Source organism: Moschus berezovskii, chromosome 16 (genome assembly GCF_049115385.1).
Source record: "Moschus berezovskii isolate FMDL1 chromosome 16, NW_MosBer_1.0, whole genome shotgun sequence".
NCBI lineage: Eukaryota > Metazoa > Chordata > Mammalia > Artiodactyla > Moschidae > Moschus > Moschus berezovskii.
Genome location: NC_142475.1, coordinates 15,741,109 through 15,760,532, shown reverse-complemented (window position 1 = coordinate 15,760,532; position 19,424 = coordinate 15,741,109). Strand labels below are relative to the sequence as shown.

The 19,424-nt window shown below is 42.4% G+C and overlaps 1 protein-coding gene across 2 annotated transcripts in view; it reads left to right on the top strand.

The window, feature by feature from the left end:
- NIPAL2 (NIPA like domain containing 2) overlaps nucleotides 1-19,424 on the top strand; it is a 90,186-nt gene that overhangs the window by 43,576 nt on the left and 27,186 nt on the right. For both annotated transcript variants that reach the window (XM_088844685.1, XM_055431635.2), the window contains exon 5: nucleotides 9,592-9,713. In XM_088844685.1, the coding sequence (XP_088700811.1) occupies nucleotides 9,592-9,713 (122 nt within the window). The remainder of the gene's footprint in view (nucleotides 1-9,591; nucleotides 9,714-19,424) is intronic.

The following is a 19,424-nucleotide window of genomic DNA, read 5'->3' as shown; positions in this document are numbered from 1 at the left end:
GAGAATACTGGAATGGGTTGCCATTGCTAAATTACTTAATCCGTTTAAGCCCCAAATTTCCTCATCCTTAAAATGAAGATAATATTACCTATGTCTTAGGATTAAACAAGTATATAAAACTTGTGCATTAAGACTCTTGGAAGAGGGTCTGTCATGCAGTAAGTCCTCAATAATGGCCGCTATTATTATCATGGCTATTCATATCACCACCCACCACTTTGTGCTGTTTCTTCATGAGAGAAAACCTTGATTAGGATATTTTAGCAAACTTTAATAACATTAAAGTTAACATTTCCCACAACTCTGATTGAGGTTTTTTTTTTTTTTTTGCCTTTTACCTGAATGCTTGGGAAAGATTGAGGGCAGGAGGAGAAGGGGACAACAGAGGATGAGATGGTTGGATGGCACCACCGATTCGATGGACATGGGTTTGGGTGGACTCCAGGAACTAGTGATGGACAGGGAGGCCTGGTGTGCTGAGGTTCATGGGGTTGCAAAGAGTCGGACATGACTGAGCGACTGAACTGAACTGAAGGCTTATTGAGCAGGGATTTATCTGTTATCATATTTGTATCATACTGTAGTTAAAAGTGATCAATTCTTGATTAATGTCACAGGAATTAGGATGTAGTCACCGATTCCATACCCATGCCTCCAACAGCAATACCATATGATTATCATGATCTGAGATGTAATAACCCTTTTCAGGCTTAGGGAAGGACTCTTCCCTAACCATCCTCAGCAGTGTGTTAGGTCACATGTATTTTCTTGAGACCTATATTGCTGTTGCCTTCAGAAAACTTGGCTCTTTCTGTTAAAAGCTAAAAATGAATTGTTTTTTCTTTACAGGGACTAAAACCAAACAGGGAAAAGAGTAGTTAGTGGCATTTTGTACAAGATTAACATATAAGCATGCTAAAAATTAAATTGTCAAAATGTATAAAAGAAAATCATTTATTTTTCCTTGCTTCAAGCAAACGAAAGTTTGTTTTTCATGATGGAACAAATGAAGATTTTTTTGGACCATGTGGAAACAAGCTGAACTAATTTATTGCCAAATGTTGATCTGTGGCTATGAAGCTTTTCACCACTAACCTCAAAAAATGACCTCACAAAAGCTATGTCTGAAAGAAATCGCCAACTATTATTAATTCAATGACAGGCTTTGGACTGTGCTCTGATTCTTAGTGGATTAATAACTTTAAATTATTTTAATGATTATTTTTCCTCTAAAATGCACCAAAATTCTCTCCCCTTCAATCAGCCAAAACTATAGTATTTCCCCCTCTCCTCCCTTAGTCATCAAAAATACTGAATCTAATAGTCTGTGAGATCCTAGTTGACTTAAGTCCAGATATTGTCATCATAAAAATAAAAATTACATCAGCACTGTCCTGAGACCAGTAACTTGATTATTTCAAGTCACCTATACATGGTTTCCCCATTGATAGAATGTCAAGAGAGTAATAGTGAAACAAAGACCACTTCCTTCCTTCCTTCCTTCTCCCACACCAGAGGTCAGCTTGGTTTGAAGCCAGGACCTAGAATACTAATCTAGCCAAACAAAAAATCATTTCTGGTTGAGAGGATAGATTGGCTATTCGGTTTTAAAATTGCCTCAAGAATGGGAGACTTTATGATGGTAGATTCAGGACTATTTAATTTCACTGTGTTATTTAGATAAGTTAAATAAGCAGGGTGACAATATACACCCTACTTAGTTAACTTATTGGAAGGACTGATGCTGAAGCTGAAGCTCCAATACTTTGGCCACCTGACGTGAAGAGCCAACTCATTGGAAAAGACCCTGATTCTGGGAAAGATTGAAGGCAAAAGGAGAAGGGGATGACAGAGGATGAGGTGGTTAGATAGCATCACTGACTCAATGGACATGAGTTTGAGCAAACTCCAAGAAATGGTGAAGGACAGAGAAGCCTGGCATGCTGCAGTCCACGGGGTGACAAAGAGTCAGACATGACTTAACGACTGAACAACAACACTTTTGAGACTTTCCAGTCGAGGGCTTCTTCAGGACTTGGCTGCTTTAAGCCTGAGGAATCTGGAGAGACTATACTGAGGATAAGGCACCCTTTGGTTTGAAGGAATCTAGTTTATGCTGTGGTATTTAGTTGTGTACCACTAAAGCAATAGCTGGACCGCCATTGATCAGGCGGTATATTGCAGACTCTAAGAGAACCAGACAGCAGTGTAGGGTAAGGTCAGGTTAGCTGAATTTTTCAACTCTTGAGGCTATCAGTAATCAGGTCAAGCCAGATTCCAGAAGCTAGCTAAACAACGGTTAACACTAGCTGGCATTGAGCTGGAGAGTGGGGACAAAATTAAAAGCGATTTCAGGTTTTACTTAAGGAAAAGGGTGGGCTGGGAAACTGGATGTCTTTTGAGGAAGAACTGTGCAAATGGATTCTAGAATCCAAGGCTTGCGCAGGTGAGGAACTCAGCAGGCTATAGATGCCAGTGAACAGATGCATCAGAAGGAGCCTGCCTATAGGCTGTTTCCCTTCCTCCATCTTTATATGTCAGCCTCCGTCCACAAGCATCTATAGGAGACTTTTGCGACAGAGCTTCAGTAGCCTCTTGAAACAGAGGCTGTATTCTCACAGCTGGATCCAGTTAAATGTCAGGCATTTCTCAGAGTATAAAATATTCCTCCAAACACTACTTCAGGATGATATAAATGGTCAAATATGTTTAGAAAATATTACAACCATATCCTCCCCAAGGAGATTCACAATGAACGCTAACACATTCAGGCTCTCAGGGGTCTTCCAGTAAAATAGCGATTTAAATTTGTTTAACTCACCTCTTTCCAAATAGATTTGAGTTGAAACTTTTTTTTGGTGGTGTGTCCCTCTTATGAAACTGGGTTCTAGGGAAAACCAGTTTGGAGATGCTCTTCTTAAGGAACTTCAGGGCCAGTTGGGCCCTTCAGGAACCGCTGCCAGAAGGAGCCCATCCTTTGTGTCCCCTGTGGAGATGCTTCATCCAGCCTCACGCTGTGTTCAGTACAACTCCTGGGCTGCCACTCACTGAGACTACAAGGTGAATGACAGACTTGCGTAGTCCATTTATCAGCCCCGGTCCATTATGCATGCAAGAGGCAGAAGAGTATCATCATTAAGAACAGGTTACCTAGGGACTTCCCTGGTGGCCCAGTGGTTAAGACGTCACACTCCCAATGCAGGGTACCTGGGTTTGATCCCTGGTCAGGGAACTGGATCCCACATGCCACAATTAAGACCCAGCACAGCCAAGTAGATAAATGAATAAATAAATATATACATATATAAAGAGTAGGTTACCTAGGTTCCAATTCAAGCTCTTCACTTAGCCCAGACAAGATAATTATTCCCTCTGTAACTCGGTTTTCTCATATATCAAGTACGGCAAGTAATAGTTTAATAGTATCCAATGTTATATATTATACATTATACTTAGTATAGTAACATGCAGTATAGTTACTTTTGCAGGCTTTTTGTAAGAAATATTAGTTTGTATAAAGCATTTAGATTATGCTAAGTATTAGCTATTACTATTATAGTTCTTATTATCATCATATTTTTGTGTGGGGTGATCATAATGTAACTCTCATGTCAGCCACAATTGTCTATGAAATCTATAGCTTTGGGCACATCGCTTAAAAAGAATGATTACCTTCCCTTGGCATATGCCCTCCCCGTACATCTAGTACATCTTGCTCCAAAGAGCAAGGATGAGCCTGTTTCCCTGTTTTGTACATATGACAAGTTTATAGGAAGAGATTTTATTAATACTTGTATCAAGCTGAATCTGAAACGCCCACCAGATCATTGTAGATTTTTGTGTGACTTCAGTTGTATTTGATGAGAAAATGTATTTGGTGTAGGTCTGGGCATAAGGGTGGCAGATGAGCACACATCCCTGTAGCATGGGTTGTATCCAGCAGACTGTGGTTGACGACCACCTGCAGCTTACTCCACTGCTCCCTGGCTGCTCCACCTTTGGTCCCCGCCAATAGTCAGCTCTCAGAGCTTTGTGTACTGAACAGACGGTTAGGGCTTCCCTGGTGGCTCAGACGGTAAAGCGCCTGCCTGCACTGCAGAAGACCTGGGTTCGATCCCTGGGTCGGGAAGATCCCCTGGAGAAGGAAATGGCAAGCCACTCCAGTACTCTTGCCTAGAAAGTCCCATGGATGGAGGAGCCTGGTGGGCTAAGTCCACGGGGTCGCGAAAAGTCTGACATGACTGAGCGGCTTCGCCCCCTGAGGTCAGCAGTGGGGAGCAAACGTCATGCTGCTAGTGTTTCTTCCTCTGTGTTCTGTCAGCTACATCATTTCCTTTCTTCTCTGTCTTTTTAAGACCAGTGGAGAGAGGTCTTCACTAGATAATCAGAAAGTGCTGAGTCCTTCCTGCCCTGTCCTTTCATTTTCAAATTGAGTTGTTATCCCTGTACAGACAGCCCCAGGGACAGTCCCTAGTCATCTCTAGACCAATATTAGAGATACAAGTTTGGATTAACTTTGAAGTTTGACTCAGATGGCCTTTGACCCTTGGCAGTCAGCATCCTAAGTTGCATTTGTCCCAGGGTCCTTTGTCACAGGCCTCCAGATGAACTTTCAGAGATATTCTGCTCCCCAGGATGGCCTCTTGCAGAGCCAAATTCCTGGAGGCTAGCAGGTATGGTCAGTTGATTTGTGCCTAGAAATGAGGAGACGGTGTCACAGGGGGACAAACAGCTGGCCCGTGCCACTGGCAGTAGCAGTGAGACTTTAATGCTGGGCAGCCAGTCTCAGTTCAGATTAGACTTCCACTGTCCAAGTCTGGACTTGAAATTTAACCGTGTCCCTGGGCCAAGGGCATGTCAAGTGCTGCTTTCCTTCTTTTAGTGTCTTACGCTTCCAGAGCACTCCTTTGGGCAAATGGGACAACAGAGAGTAAACTAGCAAGTTTTCTAAGTCAGAAATTTGTGCCTTTCCAAAGATTTGTGGCTTTACTGAAATAAAAACAGAGGGAACTGGATGTTTCATATTAGTGTCCCAGGTGGAGGGGTAAAGAATCTGCCTACCAGGCTGGAGACGCAGATTCAGTCCCTGGGTTTGGGAGATCCCCTGGAGAAGGAAATGGCAACCCACTCTGGGAAATCCCATGGACAGAGGAGCCTAGTGGGCTACAGTCTATGGGGGTCACAAAGAGTCAGACACGATTTAGCGACTAAACAACAACGTGATGTTTCATGCCACTTTTAGGAAAAGGTGGAATATAAAAATATTTTGCAGAAATTTATTGAAGCAACTGCTAGTGGCTGTCTGCAACCCTTTCAAACACTTATGAAAAATGTGTACAGGACTCATGAAGGAGACCATAAATCACAGAGGAAAATAGAAACGACACCAAAGAAACAAGCAAAGAAGAGCAGCTATCCAGAACTGCCTTCGTAAATGCAGGACGTTGCTGAAATTAAACTATTAGCAAGAAAGAACGTGTGACCTCCTGAGCTGCCATAGAGTTACTCACTAGACTCGCAGTGATGTGAGGTTCACGTGAGATAATACGTGTGAAAAATTACTCTGAAAGGGTACTCGCAAAACCATCAGTCGTCATATTTGTTTTTAACAAGATTTGGAAGGCAGTAAAGATCTGCCCTGGTGGAAATGGGCACAGGCCACACACGAGAGAGCAGAGGTGGAACAGGGAGGGGTGTGTCAGGATGTGAAACGGGGTCCGTATTGGAAATAACGCCGCCTCCATAAATGGAACGCTCTGCAGACTCTGAAAGAATGAGGCTGCCCGACATATAATGATGTGAAACGTTTTCCGAGATGTTCTCGGAGTAGAAAAAGATGTTCTGTTAAGCAGGAAAAAAGCAAGATACAGAAAAGTGTGTATAATATGCTCACATCATTCTGTGTAAAAAAATCAAAACACATGCCCTCTCACCCACACCTGCCTAAAGCATCTCTGGGAGGAAAATCTCAAGCACCAGCAACAGCAGCTCACTTTGAGGAGGGGACCTCGTGGGCCACGAGGATGTGAGAGAGAGTTTCCTTTCACTGTCCCTCTTGTATGGCTTTTGAGTTTTTTACTGTACGCATGTGTTATCCATTCAAAACTAAATTGTTAAGGTCTTCCCTGCTGGCTCAGCGGTAAAGAATCCACCTGCCAATGCAGGAGACACGGGTTCGATCCCTGATCAGGGAAGATCCCACAAGCCGTGCCACAACTATTGAGTCCATGCTCTAGAGCCTGGGAGCCACAACTACTGAGCCACTGGCTACAACTATTGAAGCCCGCGTGCCCTAGGGCCCCTGCTCCTGCAGCAAGAGATGTCACCACAATGAGAAACTCAGGCACTGCAACTAAAGAGTAGCCCTCACTAGCCTCAACTAAAGAAAAGCCCACACAGCTGTGAAGACCCAGCACAAAGATAAATAAAAACCAAATTCTTGAAAAATGATTTTTCAAGAATTTGGTTTTTATTTATCTTTGTGCTGGGTCTTCACAGCTGTGTGGGCTTTTCTTTAGTTGAGGCTAGTGAGGACACTAGATACAGTTAGATTGCCAACATCCTCTGGATCATGGAGAAAGCAAGAGAGTTCCAGAAAAACATCTATTTCTGCTTCATTGACTATGCCAAAGCCTTTGACTGTGTGGATCACAATAAACTGTGGAACATTCTGAAAGAGATGGGAATACCAGACCACCTGACTTGCCTCTTGAGACACCTGTATGCAGGTCGGGAAGCAACAGTCAGAACTGTACATGGAACAACAGACTGGTTCCAAATAGGTAAAGGAGTACGTCAAGGCTGTATATTGTCACCCTGCTTATTTAACTTATATGCAGAGTACATCATGAGGAACGCTGGGCTGGAAGAAGCACAAGCTGGAATCAAGATTGCCAGGAGAAATATCATTAACCTCAGATATGCAGATGACACCACCCTTATGGCAGAAAGTGAAGAGGAACTCAAAAGCCTCTTGGTGAAAGTGAAAGAGGAGAGTGAAAAGGTTGGCTTGAAGCTCAACATTCAGAAAACAAAGATCATGGCATCTGGTCCCATCACTTCATGGGAAATAGATGGAAAAACAGTGGAAACAGTGTCAGACTTTATTTTGGGGGGCTCCAAAATCACTGCAGATGCTGATTGCAGCCAGGAAATTAAAAGACGCTTACTCCTTGGAAGGAAAGTTATGACCAACCTAGATAGTATATTAAAAAGCAGAGACATTACTTTGCCAACAAAGGTCCGTCTAGTCAAGGCTATGGTTTTTCCTGTGGTCATGTATGGATGTGAGAGTTGGACTGTGAAGAAAGCTGATTGCCTAAGAATTGATGCTTTTGAACTGTGGTGCTGGAGAAGACTCTTGAGAGTCCCTTGGACTGTGAGGAGATCCAACCAGTCCATTCTAAAGGAGCTCAATCCTGGGTGTTCATTGGAAGGACTGATGCTAAAGCTGAAACTGCAATACTTTGGCCACCTCATGCGACGAGTTGACTCACTGGAAAAGACTCTGATGCTGGGAAGGATTGGGGGCGGGAGGAGACAGGGACGACAGAGAATGAGATGGCTGGATGGCATCACCGACTCGATGGACATGAGTTTGAGTGAACTCCGGGAGTTGGTGATGGACAGGGAGGCCTGGCGTGCTGTGATTCATGGGGTCGCAAAGAGTCGGACACGACTGAGCGACTGAACTGAACTGAACAGTTAAATGAGATAAACAACTGGCAGAGGAACTCAATATAAATAAGAAATTTAGATTTCACAAGAACAGGTTGGAAGTCTCTGAGATTTTGAAATTGTATTCAATGCATTTATTCTGCTTTACTAAGTTTAGAAATGGAGAAGGCAATGGCACCCCACTCCAGTACTCTTGCCTGGAAAATCCCATGGATGGAGGGCCTGGTAGTCTGCGGTCCATGGGGTCATTAAGAGTCGGACATGACTGAGGGACTTCACTTTCTTGCATTGGAGAAGGAAATAGCAACCCACTCCAGTGTTCTTGCCTGGAGAATCCCAGGGGCGGGGGAACCTGGTGGGCTGACATCTATGGGGTCGCACAGAGTCGGACACAACTGAAGTGACTTAGCAGCAGCAGCAGAAGCAAGTTTAGAAAGCTGGGTTTTTAAAATATTGCTTCTTCCTAGGAATATAATATTGAACAATTATAAGATCTTTGGTTTCTTTGTTTTTTTAATTTTTTTGGTCAAAGAAAGGACAGACCTGACCAATAATTTTGCCCAAGTTCTTATATATGGTTTTTATTATTTCCTTTTATTACAATGCTTAATAATGCATCTTGTTTTCTTTTTTACAATTCTCATTAGAAAATAGCTTTTAAAATTGTGTGTATAATTTCTGTCTTCGCAAAGTAGTACTGAATAAATTGTTACATTAGAGTAAGCTTATTTTATAGCTCCTACTATACCATGAATAGCTATTATCTAGCTTGTATAAAAAATCAAATGGATTCTCAGAAACTAGAGTTCAAAACTCTAAATCATTAGGTTGAGAACAATAGGAAATTGATGTCTTCAAATTATGAGATTGTATAGACAAACCAAATTGTTTCAGGTTGGAGTGTATGCTGGTTGTAGATTATATACACAACAATGCTGACCTCGGTGGTGAAACAGGTTGACTTATGTTTTCAAGTTGTGCTACCCAAAAACTGCTACATAAATCAGTGTTTCTCAGGCTGCTAATTTTTAATAAATAAGCAGTTTCCAGTGTTATTTGGAAAGCCAAGTCCGCTTCTCTGTGGCCACTTCTCCCCCGTATTTTCTATTCCTCCATTATGATAAGTAATGTTAAAGTGATGACAGTAACACATTCCTACATAGGTTTATAATGTAATATTTTACCAAGCTATCCCTGGAATTCTAGATTTTAAATTAGATCAAGTCAGTCTGACTCAGAGTCAGCATTCACTTTGTTATTTCTCCTAAAAAATGACAATGATTATGGTATTCATTTACAAGAGTTTCAAAGTGTAAAATACCCAAGTATGTGTATGTAAAGGATCCAGGGTGAATAAGTGCGGAGTGGACCATCAGGTGATGGATTTCCCCATTCTCTGGACCCTGCCATCTAGATCTAGGTGGATCTAGATTCATCATGCACTTCCTGGTCCACATGGAAACAAACAGCCAGGTTGGATGTGTTTCCATGTCTCCATTTGCACGTGTTTTGATCGTCCCCATCTCTGAGGAAAGCTTCTCTGTTGAGGTCAGGATTCATCTTGAACGACAGAGAAAAATCAGAAGTTATGTGCTATTCCATCCATCCCATGGTCCTTATCTTATCCCCTTCTAAAGGTAATATTGTCAGGTAAATGCGTGATGTTCTTGGGATGGTTTGATAGATTGTATTTTCATAGGCATCCCTTGGAGAAGGGAAAGGCTACCACTCCAGTATCCTGGCCTGGAGAATTCCATGGACTATAGTCCATGGGGTCGCAAAGAGTTGGACATGACTGAGTGATTTTCACTTTCATGACTTTTACAAGTAATGCTCAGTGTATAGGAAATGTTTACATAAACAAAACATCTTGAATGGCCCTTTTCAACATGGTTTGTCTTTTCAATTTAAAAGGTATGACGTTGGCATTGGCAGGAACATATCTGTTGGTGAACTTTGCTCCAAATATAACTCAGGCTATCTCCGCAAGAACAGTACAGTATTACTTTGTTGGCTGGCAGTTCATGATCTACATGGTAAGAATTCTAAAAATTTTACTATCCCAGAAGCAATATTGTCTAGACCACTGATACATGGAGATGTTGGAGAGCTAGTATAATCTTTTCTTCTCAGTGTTAATAACTCATTAAAGTGTAAATATATTTGACCAATATTTGAAACACTAAATCAACAATAGAAGTACCCCTGTTCCCTGGGCATTCTGTCCTTGGGGATAACTTATCACTGGAACAGTTTCCACAGTTTAATGGAACTTAATCCAGCAAATTCCAGAGTCACGTGTTTTAGGACAACTCAGAAGCAAAGTAAAAACCTCTCTTCCCAAGTCAAAGGAAAGTACCTGAAGACATATTATACTCACTGAATTTTGTTTAAGGTAAGTATTCTCTTAAAAAAGCACTCATAGAGACCCATGCAATAGCCTGTCTGATGAGAAACAGGACAATACTGAGAAATGGGGAAAAGAAAAACAGAAAGAGCTGATGTAGAAATTGGAAGCCACTAATTGCGATTTTTTAAAATTTGATGCAATGACTGTGTCTGGTGGGTATTAAGAAAAAATGTGATTGAAATAGTTGGCATATAACTTGTTATGGAAGTCAGTTTAGATTGGAAGATAAGAATATTCTAGGAAAGGCAGGCTGGAAGAAGAAAAATGGGGTTGTATAGATCAGCATTTAACCAAAAACTGAACTGGTAAAATAGTTGTGAATTCAATAAAAAGAATCAAGGCACACAGAGTCATACATTTTTAGGGTTAGAAGTGACCTCAAAAAGCTATTGGACCCAGTGCTCTGCTTTTAAAACAGGTTCAGTTCAGTTCAGTTCAGTCGCTCAGTCGTGTCTGACTCTGCAACCCCATGGACTGCAGCACGCCAGGCCTCACTGTTCATCATCAACTACCAGATGATGACTTTACACAAACTCACGTCCATTGAGTCGGTGATGCCATACAGCCATCTCATCCTCTGTCATCTGCTTCTCCTGCCTTCAATCTTTCCCAGAATCAGGATCTTTCAAATGAGTCAGCTGTTCACATCAGGTGGCCAAAGTATTGAAGTTTCAGCTTCAGCATTAGTCCTTTCAATGAACACTCAGGACTGATCTCCTTTAGGATGGCCTGGTTGGATCTCCTTGCAGTCCAAGGGACTCTCAAGAGTCTTCTGCTGCTGCTGCTAAGTCACTTCAGTCATGTCCGACTCTGTGTGACCCCATAGACGGAAGCCCACCAGGCTCCCCCTTCCCTGGGATTCTCCAGGCAAGAACACTGGAGTGGGTTGCCATTTCCTTCTCCAATGTGTGAAAGTGAAAAGTGAAAGTGAAGTCACTCAGTCGTGTCCGACCCTTAGCGACCCCACAGACTGCAGCCTACCAGGCTCCTCCATCCATGGGATTTTCTAGGCAAGAGTACTGGGGTGGCTTGCCATTGCCTTCTCCGAAGAGTCTTCTACAACACCACATTTCAAAAGCATCAATTCTTGGGCGCTCAGCTTTCTTTATAGGCCAACTCTCACATCCATACATGGGTACTGGAAAAACTGTAGCCTTGACTAGATGGACCTTTGTTGGCAAAATAATGTCTCTGCTTTTTAATATGCTGTCTAGGTTGGTCATAACTTACCTTCCAAGGAGTAAGTGTCTTTTAATTTCATGGCTGCAGTTACCATCTGCAGTGGTTTTGGAGCCCCCCAAAATAAAGTCTGACACTGTTTCCACTGTTTCCCCATCTATTTCCCATGAAGTGATGGGACCAGATGCCATGATCTTAGTTTTTTGAATGTTGAGCTTCAAGCCAACTTTTTCACTCTCCTTCACTTTCATCGAGAGGCTCTTTAGTTCTTCACTTTCTGCCATAAGGGTGGTGTCATCTGCATATCTGAGGTTATTGATATTTCTCCCGGCAATCTTGATTCCAGCTTGTGCTTCTTCCAGCCCAGCGTTCCTCATGATGTATTCTGCATATAAGTTAAATAAGCAGGGTGACAATATATAGCCTTGACGTACTCCTTTTCCTGTTTGGAACCAGTCTGTTGTTCCATGTCCAGTTCTGACTGTAGCTTCCTGACCTGCATACAGGTTTCTCAAGAGGCAGGTCAGGTGGTCTGGTATTCCCATCTCTTTCAGAATTTTCTACAGTTTATTGTGATCCACACAGTCAAAGGCTTTGACATAGTCAATGAAGCAGAAATAGATGTTTTTGTGGAACTCTCTTGATTTTTCCATGATCCGGCGGATTTGGGCAATTTGATCTCTGGTGCCTCTGCCTTTTCTAAAACCAGCTTGAACATCTGGAAGTTCATGGTTCACGTATTGCTGAAGCCTGGCTTGGAGAATTTTGAGCATTACTTTACTAGAGTGTGAGATGAGTGCAATTGTGCAGTAGTTTGAGCATTCTTTGGCATTGCCTTTGTGAAATAGTTTAATCCTGCTTTATACCTATTATTTGTACCTGGCGTTTTCAGGGACATGGCAAACTGTGCTCTCAGTGTGATGTGACTGAGGATGTTACAGCAGGAAGCGTACAGTGTTACGCTATTGTGTGGCCATTCCTAGTCAGGTGACCAGAAGTCTGTATATCTTACCATCTCTGATGTATAATTCTGAACAACTGGGACATAAGTGTTTACAGGGCTTTTCTGATTATATCTCCCACTCTTCTGTCTCTTACTCACCTAAGATCTGTTAAAAAAAAAATTCCTCATATACTACACACCCTTTAATAAACTAACCGATTTCGCCTCTAAACACCACATTCCCCTCCACTCGCTCAGCTCCCAGTCACTCCTCACTCATCATAATGCAGCACATCCCTCCCCAAGAATTGCCAGATGGAGGTGCTGCGTTGGTCCTGATTCTTCCTGCCTCTCTTGCGGCGTTTTCTTCAGCCACTCTCTTCTGGCAGCCTCTCGTCCCTGTTTCTCTTCCTCCTGTCTGATCAGTCCCTCCCAGGCTCTTGGTGGGCACCTCTTCCTCTTCTGCATCCACTCTTATCTTTCCCTGCACAACTCTTCCAGGGTTTTCTGGAGTGATCTCATTGCCTACTCCACCACCATCATTCTTTAGAAAGACTTTCAAATCCAGACTTGCATCTTCTTCCCAGATCTCTCCAGACCCCAAAGCTGTGTTTTCATCTGTCTGCTTATTACCGCCGACTCAATGAGTTTGAGCAAATTCTGGAAGAAAGTGAAGGACAGGGAAGCCTGGCATGCTACAGCCCAAGGGGTCTCAAAGAGTCAGACACGGCTGAGGGGCTGAACAACAATGACAGCAACTTATTCCTCATTCCTGCTTGGATATTCCATAGAGTCCGCAGGACTAGCATCTCAAAAACTGAACTCAATATCTTCTCCCCTAAACTCCCTCCTCTCTGAAATTGGAAGGTTCCCCTTCCCCTTGTCCTCCAACAGACTTTAGGAGTGGGCTTCCCAGTGCAGAGTAGGCTTCCTCAGGTCTGTCATCCTTCGTCCCCGCCTCCCTCTGTTATCTTCCTACGTGTCCACTGTACCCAGTGCTTTAACTGTTAAAGCTTTCATCAATCACATCTAAGCACTAGAAGGACTCTTTGAGCGTTTCGTGATAGTCTAGACTTGAAGTCCTCCCAACACACTATTATTCTTTGCCTACAGGCAAAACAAATTCTTCATCCGGTAAGAAAAGGGTCACAGAGTCTATAACCAGAAAATTAAAAGCCTGCACTGAATCCTTTGGAGATTAAAGATACATCAAGACTTATTTCCTGGAATAAACAGCATTGTTTGATGATGATGTATTTTATATTGTTTTAATACCAGAGAAAACATTTTAAAAGAACAAAACTACTTTTTTAAGCCTTATAATTCCACAAAAATGTACGCTGAAATAATTGCATTTTTCTCTTTTCCAAAGGTAAATCTTAAGTTAATTTATTCACAAATTCATCTGACTAATTTAGTCACCTAGAATATTGAGAATTCCTGAAGCAGGAACTTTACAGTCCCGGGAGAGACTCATATTCCTGTAAAACAATGAAAGTATATTTGAAAATAAATGTCACCAAAATGCAAATAATTCCAGATATTTATAAGACAGCATAAAATGAACCTTTAGTAGAGTCACCTTTGTGTAACACTCTTGGCATTAGACTCTTAGGGGAGTAGATCGAGATTATCTTAGTTTATCTCAGTTTGGAATTTAATCCATTATATGTTACATCTCTAAAGACTCTAGAAGTTATCAATTATATACTAAGATCTTGACTTGAAGTGTGGTTTTAAGTCTGTTAACATGTACATGGGGTCACACAGAGTCGGACACGACTGAAGTGACTTAGCAGCAGCAACATGTACATAATTAATATTTAATCTTTCATTGTGCCAGGTTCTGTACTTTTTCTGCAAACCGTGATTGCAGAGATCATAATTATAGTAATTAAAGCAATTCTTTGAAGAATCGTTCATCTGTTTTTATATTGCATATTATTTATACAATGCTGCTGCTGCTGCTAAGTCACTTCAGTTGTGTTTGACTCTGTGTGACCCCATAGACGGAAGCCCACCAGGCTCCCCCTTCCCTGGGATTCTCCAGGCAAGAACACTGGAGTGGGTTGCCATTTCCTTCTCCAATGTGTGAAAGTGAAAAGTGAAAGTGAAGTCGCTCAGTCGTGTCCAACCTATAGCGACCCCATGGACTGCAGCCTACCAGGCTCCTCCATCCATGGGATTTTCCAGGCAAGAGTACTGGAGTGGCTTGCCATTGCCTTCTCCGATTTATACAATATTTGTACTATATCTTGTATTTGTATATTACACCAAGTATAAATACAACACCTGAACTGCCTTTTGAGACTGATCGAATAAGCAGTAAAACGAATAAGAATATTTTAAAATCTAGATAAATTTTACATATCTCAAAAGGGGATTGTAAAATCATATTATAGACTAGCTAAGAGCATCTCCTTTTATCATGTGTTTAGCTGTCTCAGGTCAATATCCATCTTCCCTTTAAGGATTACATGAAGTGGAAACCTCAGAAACAAGGCCCAACCTCTGAGCTGGGACTCTTTGGGGAAGGAAGAGGATTTGAGAAGCCTGGTGTCTACTAGTTAGAGAGGAATGAAGTGTCCTTTGCTCATCCACTAAAACACTTTCCCACCTGGTGCTTGCCAAAAAGCAAAAAACAGTCAGGTTTTCAAGGTCAAACTAGCTTGGAGAGATGCTGTGAAACATAGATGGCCCCCTGAGAAATTCATCATTTCCGTTAGCATGTTAAAAACTAGAAGTCCTTTAGGGAAGAGTTAGGCTTAACCTTGTTAATCCTGCCCTGCCCAGACTTACTTGACCATGAGGCCCTTTTCTTGAAGGGCCTTTTGTTGAATAGCAATAAATACCTCTGCAGAACCCGCATGAGGGGCTGTGGCTCTGAGTCTCAGTTACTCTGTGTTCTTTGGCAGGCTTGATTGTGGCTTATTGTTTTTTTTTTTTTTTGCATACCCAGATTTCCCCACAGACTATTCTCCTTCACAAAAATAATCTGCATGGTGCTCATTTTCTCTCTACCAGAAAAAAAATTAAATAAGTGGAAGCAGGGGCCCAGCCTGTCATTTGGTGTGATTCTCTACCCCAGCACCCATTATTAAGTCAGCCTTTCTGGTAAAAGCTGCTTCAATACTCACCAGCAGGTGTTAAAACCTGAAAGGAGAAAACTCTGTGTAAGTCCTCTGTGTCTGGTGTGTGAGGTTCATCTGCTTGGTTGTCTGAATGTGAGTAGCCCTCACAGGTCTGCACCCGACCCACCTCTGCAACCGAGGCCACCAACCTCACTGAGCAGGTTGAGCCCTGGGCCCGGTCTGACCACGTTCTGTCCTTCACCCAGGCAGCAGTCCTAGATATTGGCAGATAGGGAAACCGAGGTTCAGTAACTTGTCTGAGGTCACGTAAATACTAAGTGAAAGACCCAGAATTCAAAACCAGGTGGACCACTTCTGGGGTACACGCTCCAATTCATTTCCCCACCCACCTCTCCACGCAGACTCAATACAGGCTGACCTCCAAGTATCAGATCTTTGTCCAGACTTGGCTTTAGAGAGAATCTTTGCAGAGCCCATTTCTTTCGGACAAGGACACTATATCAAAAGCTACACTTTCAGAGAGAACTTGACGAGAGAAAATGAGATGACTGCAGGCTTGGAATTTGGTACTGGGGGTGGGGTTTCCAGTGGTGAAATTTTGTATATCTCTCTTGTTACATCATCCCATGGACTGCCACTGAAAACGAAGTGATTGTTGTTGTTGTTGTTTAGTTAAGTTGTGTCTGACTCTTTGCAACCCCATGGATTGCAGGACACCAAACTCCTCTGTCCTTCACTATCCTCCCAGAGTTTGCTCAAATTCATGTCCATTGAGTCAGTGATGTTAGCTAAGCACCTCATCCGCTGGCAAAAACAGGGTGAGGAGTGCCTTTAAATTCAATTAGAGAATGAATCCAGAAAACTCATCCTGAAGACTTCAAGTACCCAAACCTGAATTAGTTTCCTATTTTTCCTATAACCAACTGTCACAAACTTAGTGGCTTAAAACAACGCGATTTTATTTTCTTAACAGTTTTGAAAGTCAGAGATTCTACATGGGTCTCATGGACTAAAATCAAGATATTGGCAGCGCTGTATTCCTTGCTAGCGCCCCTGGGGGAGAATCTGTTTCCTTGCCTTTTCCAACTTCTAGAGGCGGCCAGCATTCCTTGACTTGGGTCTTTCTCATGTTACATCTCTCTCTGACCACAGCTGGGAAGCTTCTCTGCCTTTAAGGACCCTTGTGACTACACTGGGCCCACTTGGACAATCCAGGATAATCTCTGCATCTCAAGGTCCATAGCCTTAATCATGTCTGGGACGCCCCTTTGCTGTGTAAAGTAACATAGACAAGTTCCAGAGACTAGGACGAAGACATCTTGAGGTGGGGTGGGGCATTATTTTGCCTACCAGTGGAAACCCCTCTGAGCCTTGGTTTCCTTATCTGTAAAATGAGGATTATAATAGCACCCACCTCCTGAGATGGTTGTGAGAATTAAATGAATTAGTACAATTAAAGCATGTAGAGAGCATGCACCCTGTGCTGTTATTACTTCTGGCCTCTGAGATAGCAGTCAGCAAAGCTGCTTCTTCTGGGTTGCAGCAACCTGCAGAAGTCACAGTTTCTTTAATACTGAATTTTTGTTCAGAGAGGAGGGAAAATGTTACTAGGGAAAAAATTAACATTAACTCATGTGGCTTGGATATCTTACTCCTGGGAGCTCTGTGGTCTCTTGCCACAGGACAGAACCCAGGGCAAATAACAGTCATTCTGTGAATAACAGAAACTCATATTTTATTGATCTGAAATCATAGAGATGAAGTTTGCAAAAAAAAAGTCAAATATAATTTTTTAAACTGATAGCTACCACCATCCCCCGCAAAAAAATAATCGATGTGCTAACAGGTTGAGCTAACATGCTCTATGCCTTGGTGCAGGAATGGCTTCCTTCCCTCCAGCCACAAATACCATGATCCCAAAGGCTGCTGGGAGCTGTCTGTAACCGCCTCATGTGAGAAATGGACTCCTCTGGTTGAGGGGAGACCAAACTGAGAGTGATGTTTCAGTTTTGATGGCAGCTTTCAGGAAGGTGAAGAGATAGTTGAAAAGATTTTGTAGCACAACCTGATTAAATTAAAGGTCTGGCAAATAAGTCCTATAAGAAAGAGTTAAAATAATTGGTTTCATTTGCCAGGAAAATACAAGACTAAGGGATGAGTTAATCTTCTGTATTAGATGAAAAGGTTTTAAGTGAGAAAGATATGGTCCTGCTGCTTTCCGTACCCACAGGGGATTAAAGGGAGAAACAAAGCAGTGGGTGAAACCTTGAGTTGGAACAGGAGACACTTGTGTTTATTTAGAAAAGGCTCCATGAGTAAAATGCAATCCTGAAAGTAGTGAAGTTCCCCCAACTCTTGTCATTTAAAAAAAAAAAAACTAGTGCTGATATTGTTACTTGTCCAGTGTAAACATTCATATTTATAATTTCAGTCCAGAGATATTGTCTCTTTGGGGGAAAGAAAAGAGCTTTGTTGTTGTTGATCAGTCGCTAAGTCACATCTGACTCTTCATGACCTCGTGGACTACAGCACACCAGGTTTCCCTGTCCTTCACTATCTCCCTGAGTTTGCTCAAATTGTGTCAATGATGCTATCCAACCATCTGATCTCCTCCCCCTTCTCCTCCTGCTCTCAATCTTTCCCAGCCTCAGGATCTTTTCAATGAGTCAGCTCTTTGCATCAGGTGGCCAAACTTTTGGAGCTTCAGCATCAATCGTTCTAATGTGTATTCAGGATTGATTTCCTTTAGGATTGACTGGTTTGATCTCCTTGTTGTCCACGGGACTCCCAAGAGTATTCTCCAACACCACAGTTCAAAAGCATCAATTCTTCGGTATTCAGCCGTTTTTATGATCGGACTCTCATACTTGTACATGACTACTGAAAAAACCATAGCTTTGAATATAAGCACCTTTGTCTCTGCTTTTTAATATGCTGTCTAAGCTCAACATTCAGAAAACAAAGATCATGGCATCTGGTCCCATCACTTCATGGGAAATAGATGGAAAAACAGTGGAAACAGTGTCAGACTTTGTTTTTTTGGGCTCCAAAATCACTGCAGATGCTGATTGCAGCCATGAAATTAAAAGACGCTTACTCCTTGGAAGGAAAGTTATGACCAACCTTGATAGTATATTAAAAAGCAGAGACATTACTTTGCCAACCAAGGTCTGTCTAGTCAAGGCAATGGTTTTTCCCGTGGTCATGTATGGATGTGAGAGTTGGACTGTGAAGAAGGCTGACCGCCGAAGAATCGATGCTTTTGAACTGTGGTGTTGGAGAAGACTCTTGAGAGTCCCTTATACTGCAAGGAGATCCAACCAGTCCATTCTAGAGGAGATCAATCCTGGATGTTCATTGGAGGGACTGATGCTAAAGCTGAAACTGCAATACTTTGGCCACCTCATGCGACGAGTTGACTCACTGGAAAAGACTCTGATGCTGGGAAAGGTTGGGGGCGGGAGGAGAAGGGGACGACGGAGAATGAGATGGCTGGATGGTATCACCGACTCGATGGACATGAGTTTGAGTGAACTCCGGGAGTTGGTGATGGACAGGGAGGCCTGGCGTGCTGTGATTCATGGGGTCGCGGAGAGTCGGACACGACTGAGCGACTGAACTGAACTGAACTGCTAGTTTTGTCATAGCTTTGCTTCCAAGGAGCAGTCACCATTCGCAGTGATTTTGGAGCCCAAGTAAATAAAAGTCTGTCACTGTTTCTACTTTTTCCCCATCTATTTGCCATGAAGTGATGGGACAGGATGCCATGATCTTAGTTTTTTGAATGTTGAGTTTTAAGCCAGTTTTTTCACTCTCTTCTTTCAACCTTCTCAAGAGGCTATTTAGTTCCTCTTCAGTTTATCCCATTAGAGTGGTATCATCTGCATATCTGAGATCATTGATATTTCTCCTGGCAGTCTTGATTCCAGCTTGTGATTCACCCATCCTGGCATTTTGCATGATGTACTCTGCATATAAGTTAAATAAGCAGGATGACAATATATAGCGTTGATGAACTTCTTTCCTGATTTTAAACCAGTCAATTGTTCCATGTCTGGTTCTAACTGTTACTTCTTGATGTACATACAGGTTTCTAAGAAGACAGGTAAGGTGGTCTGGTAGT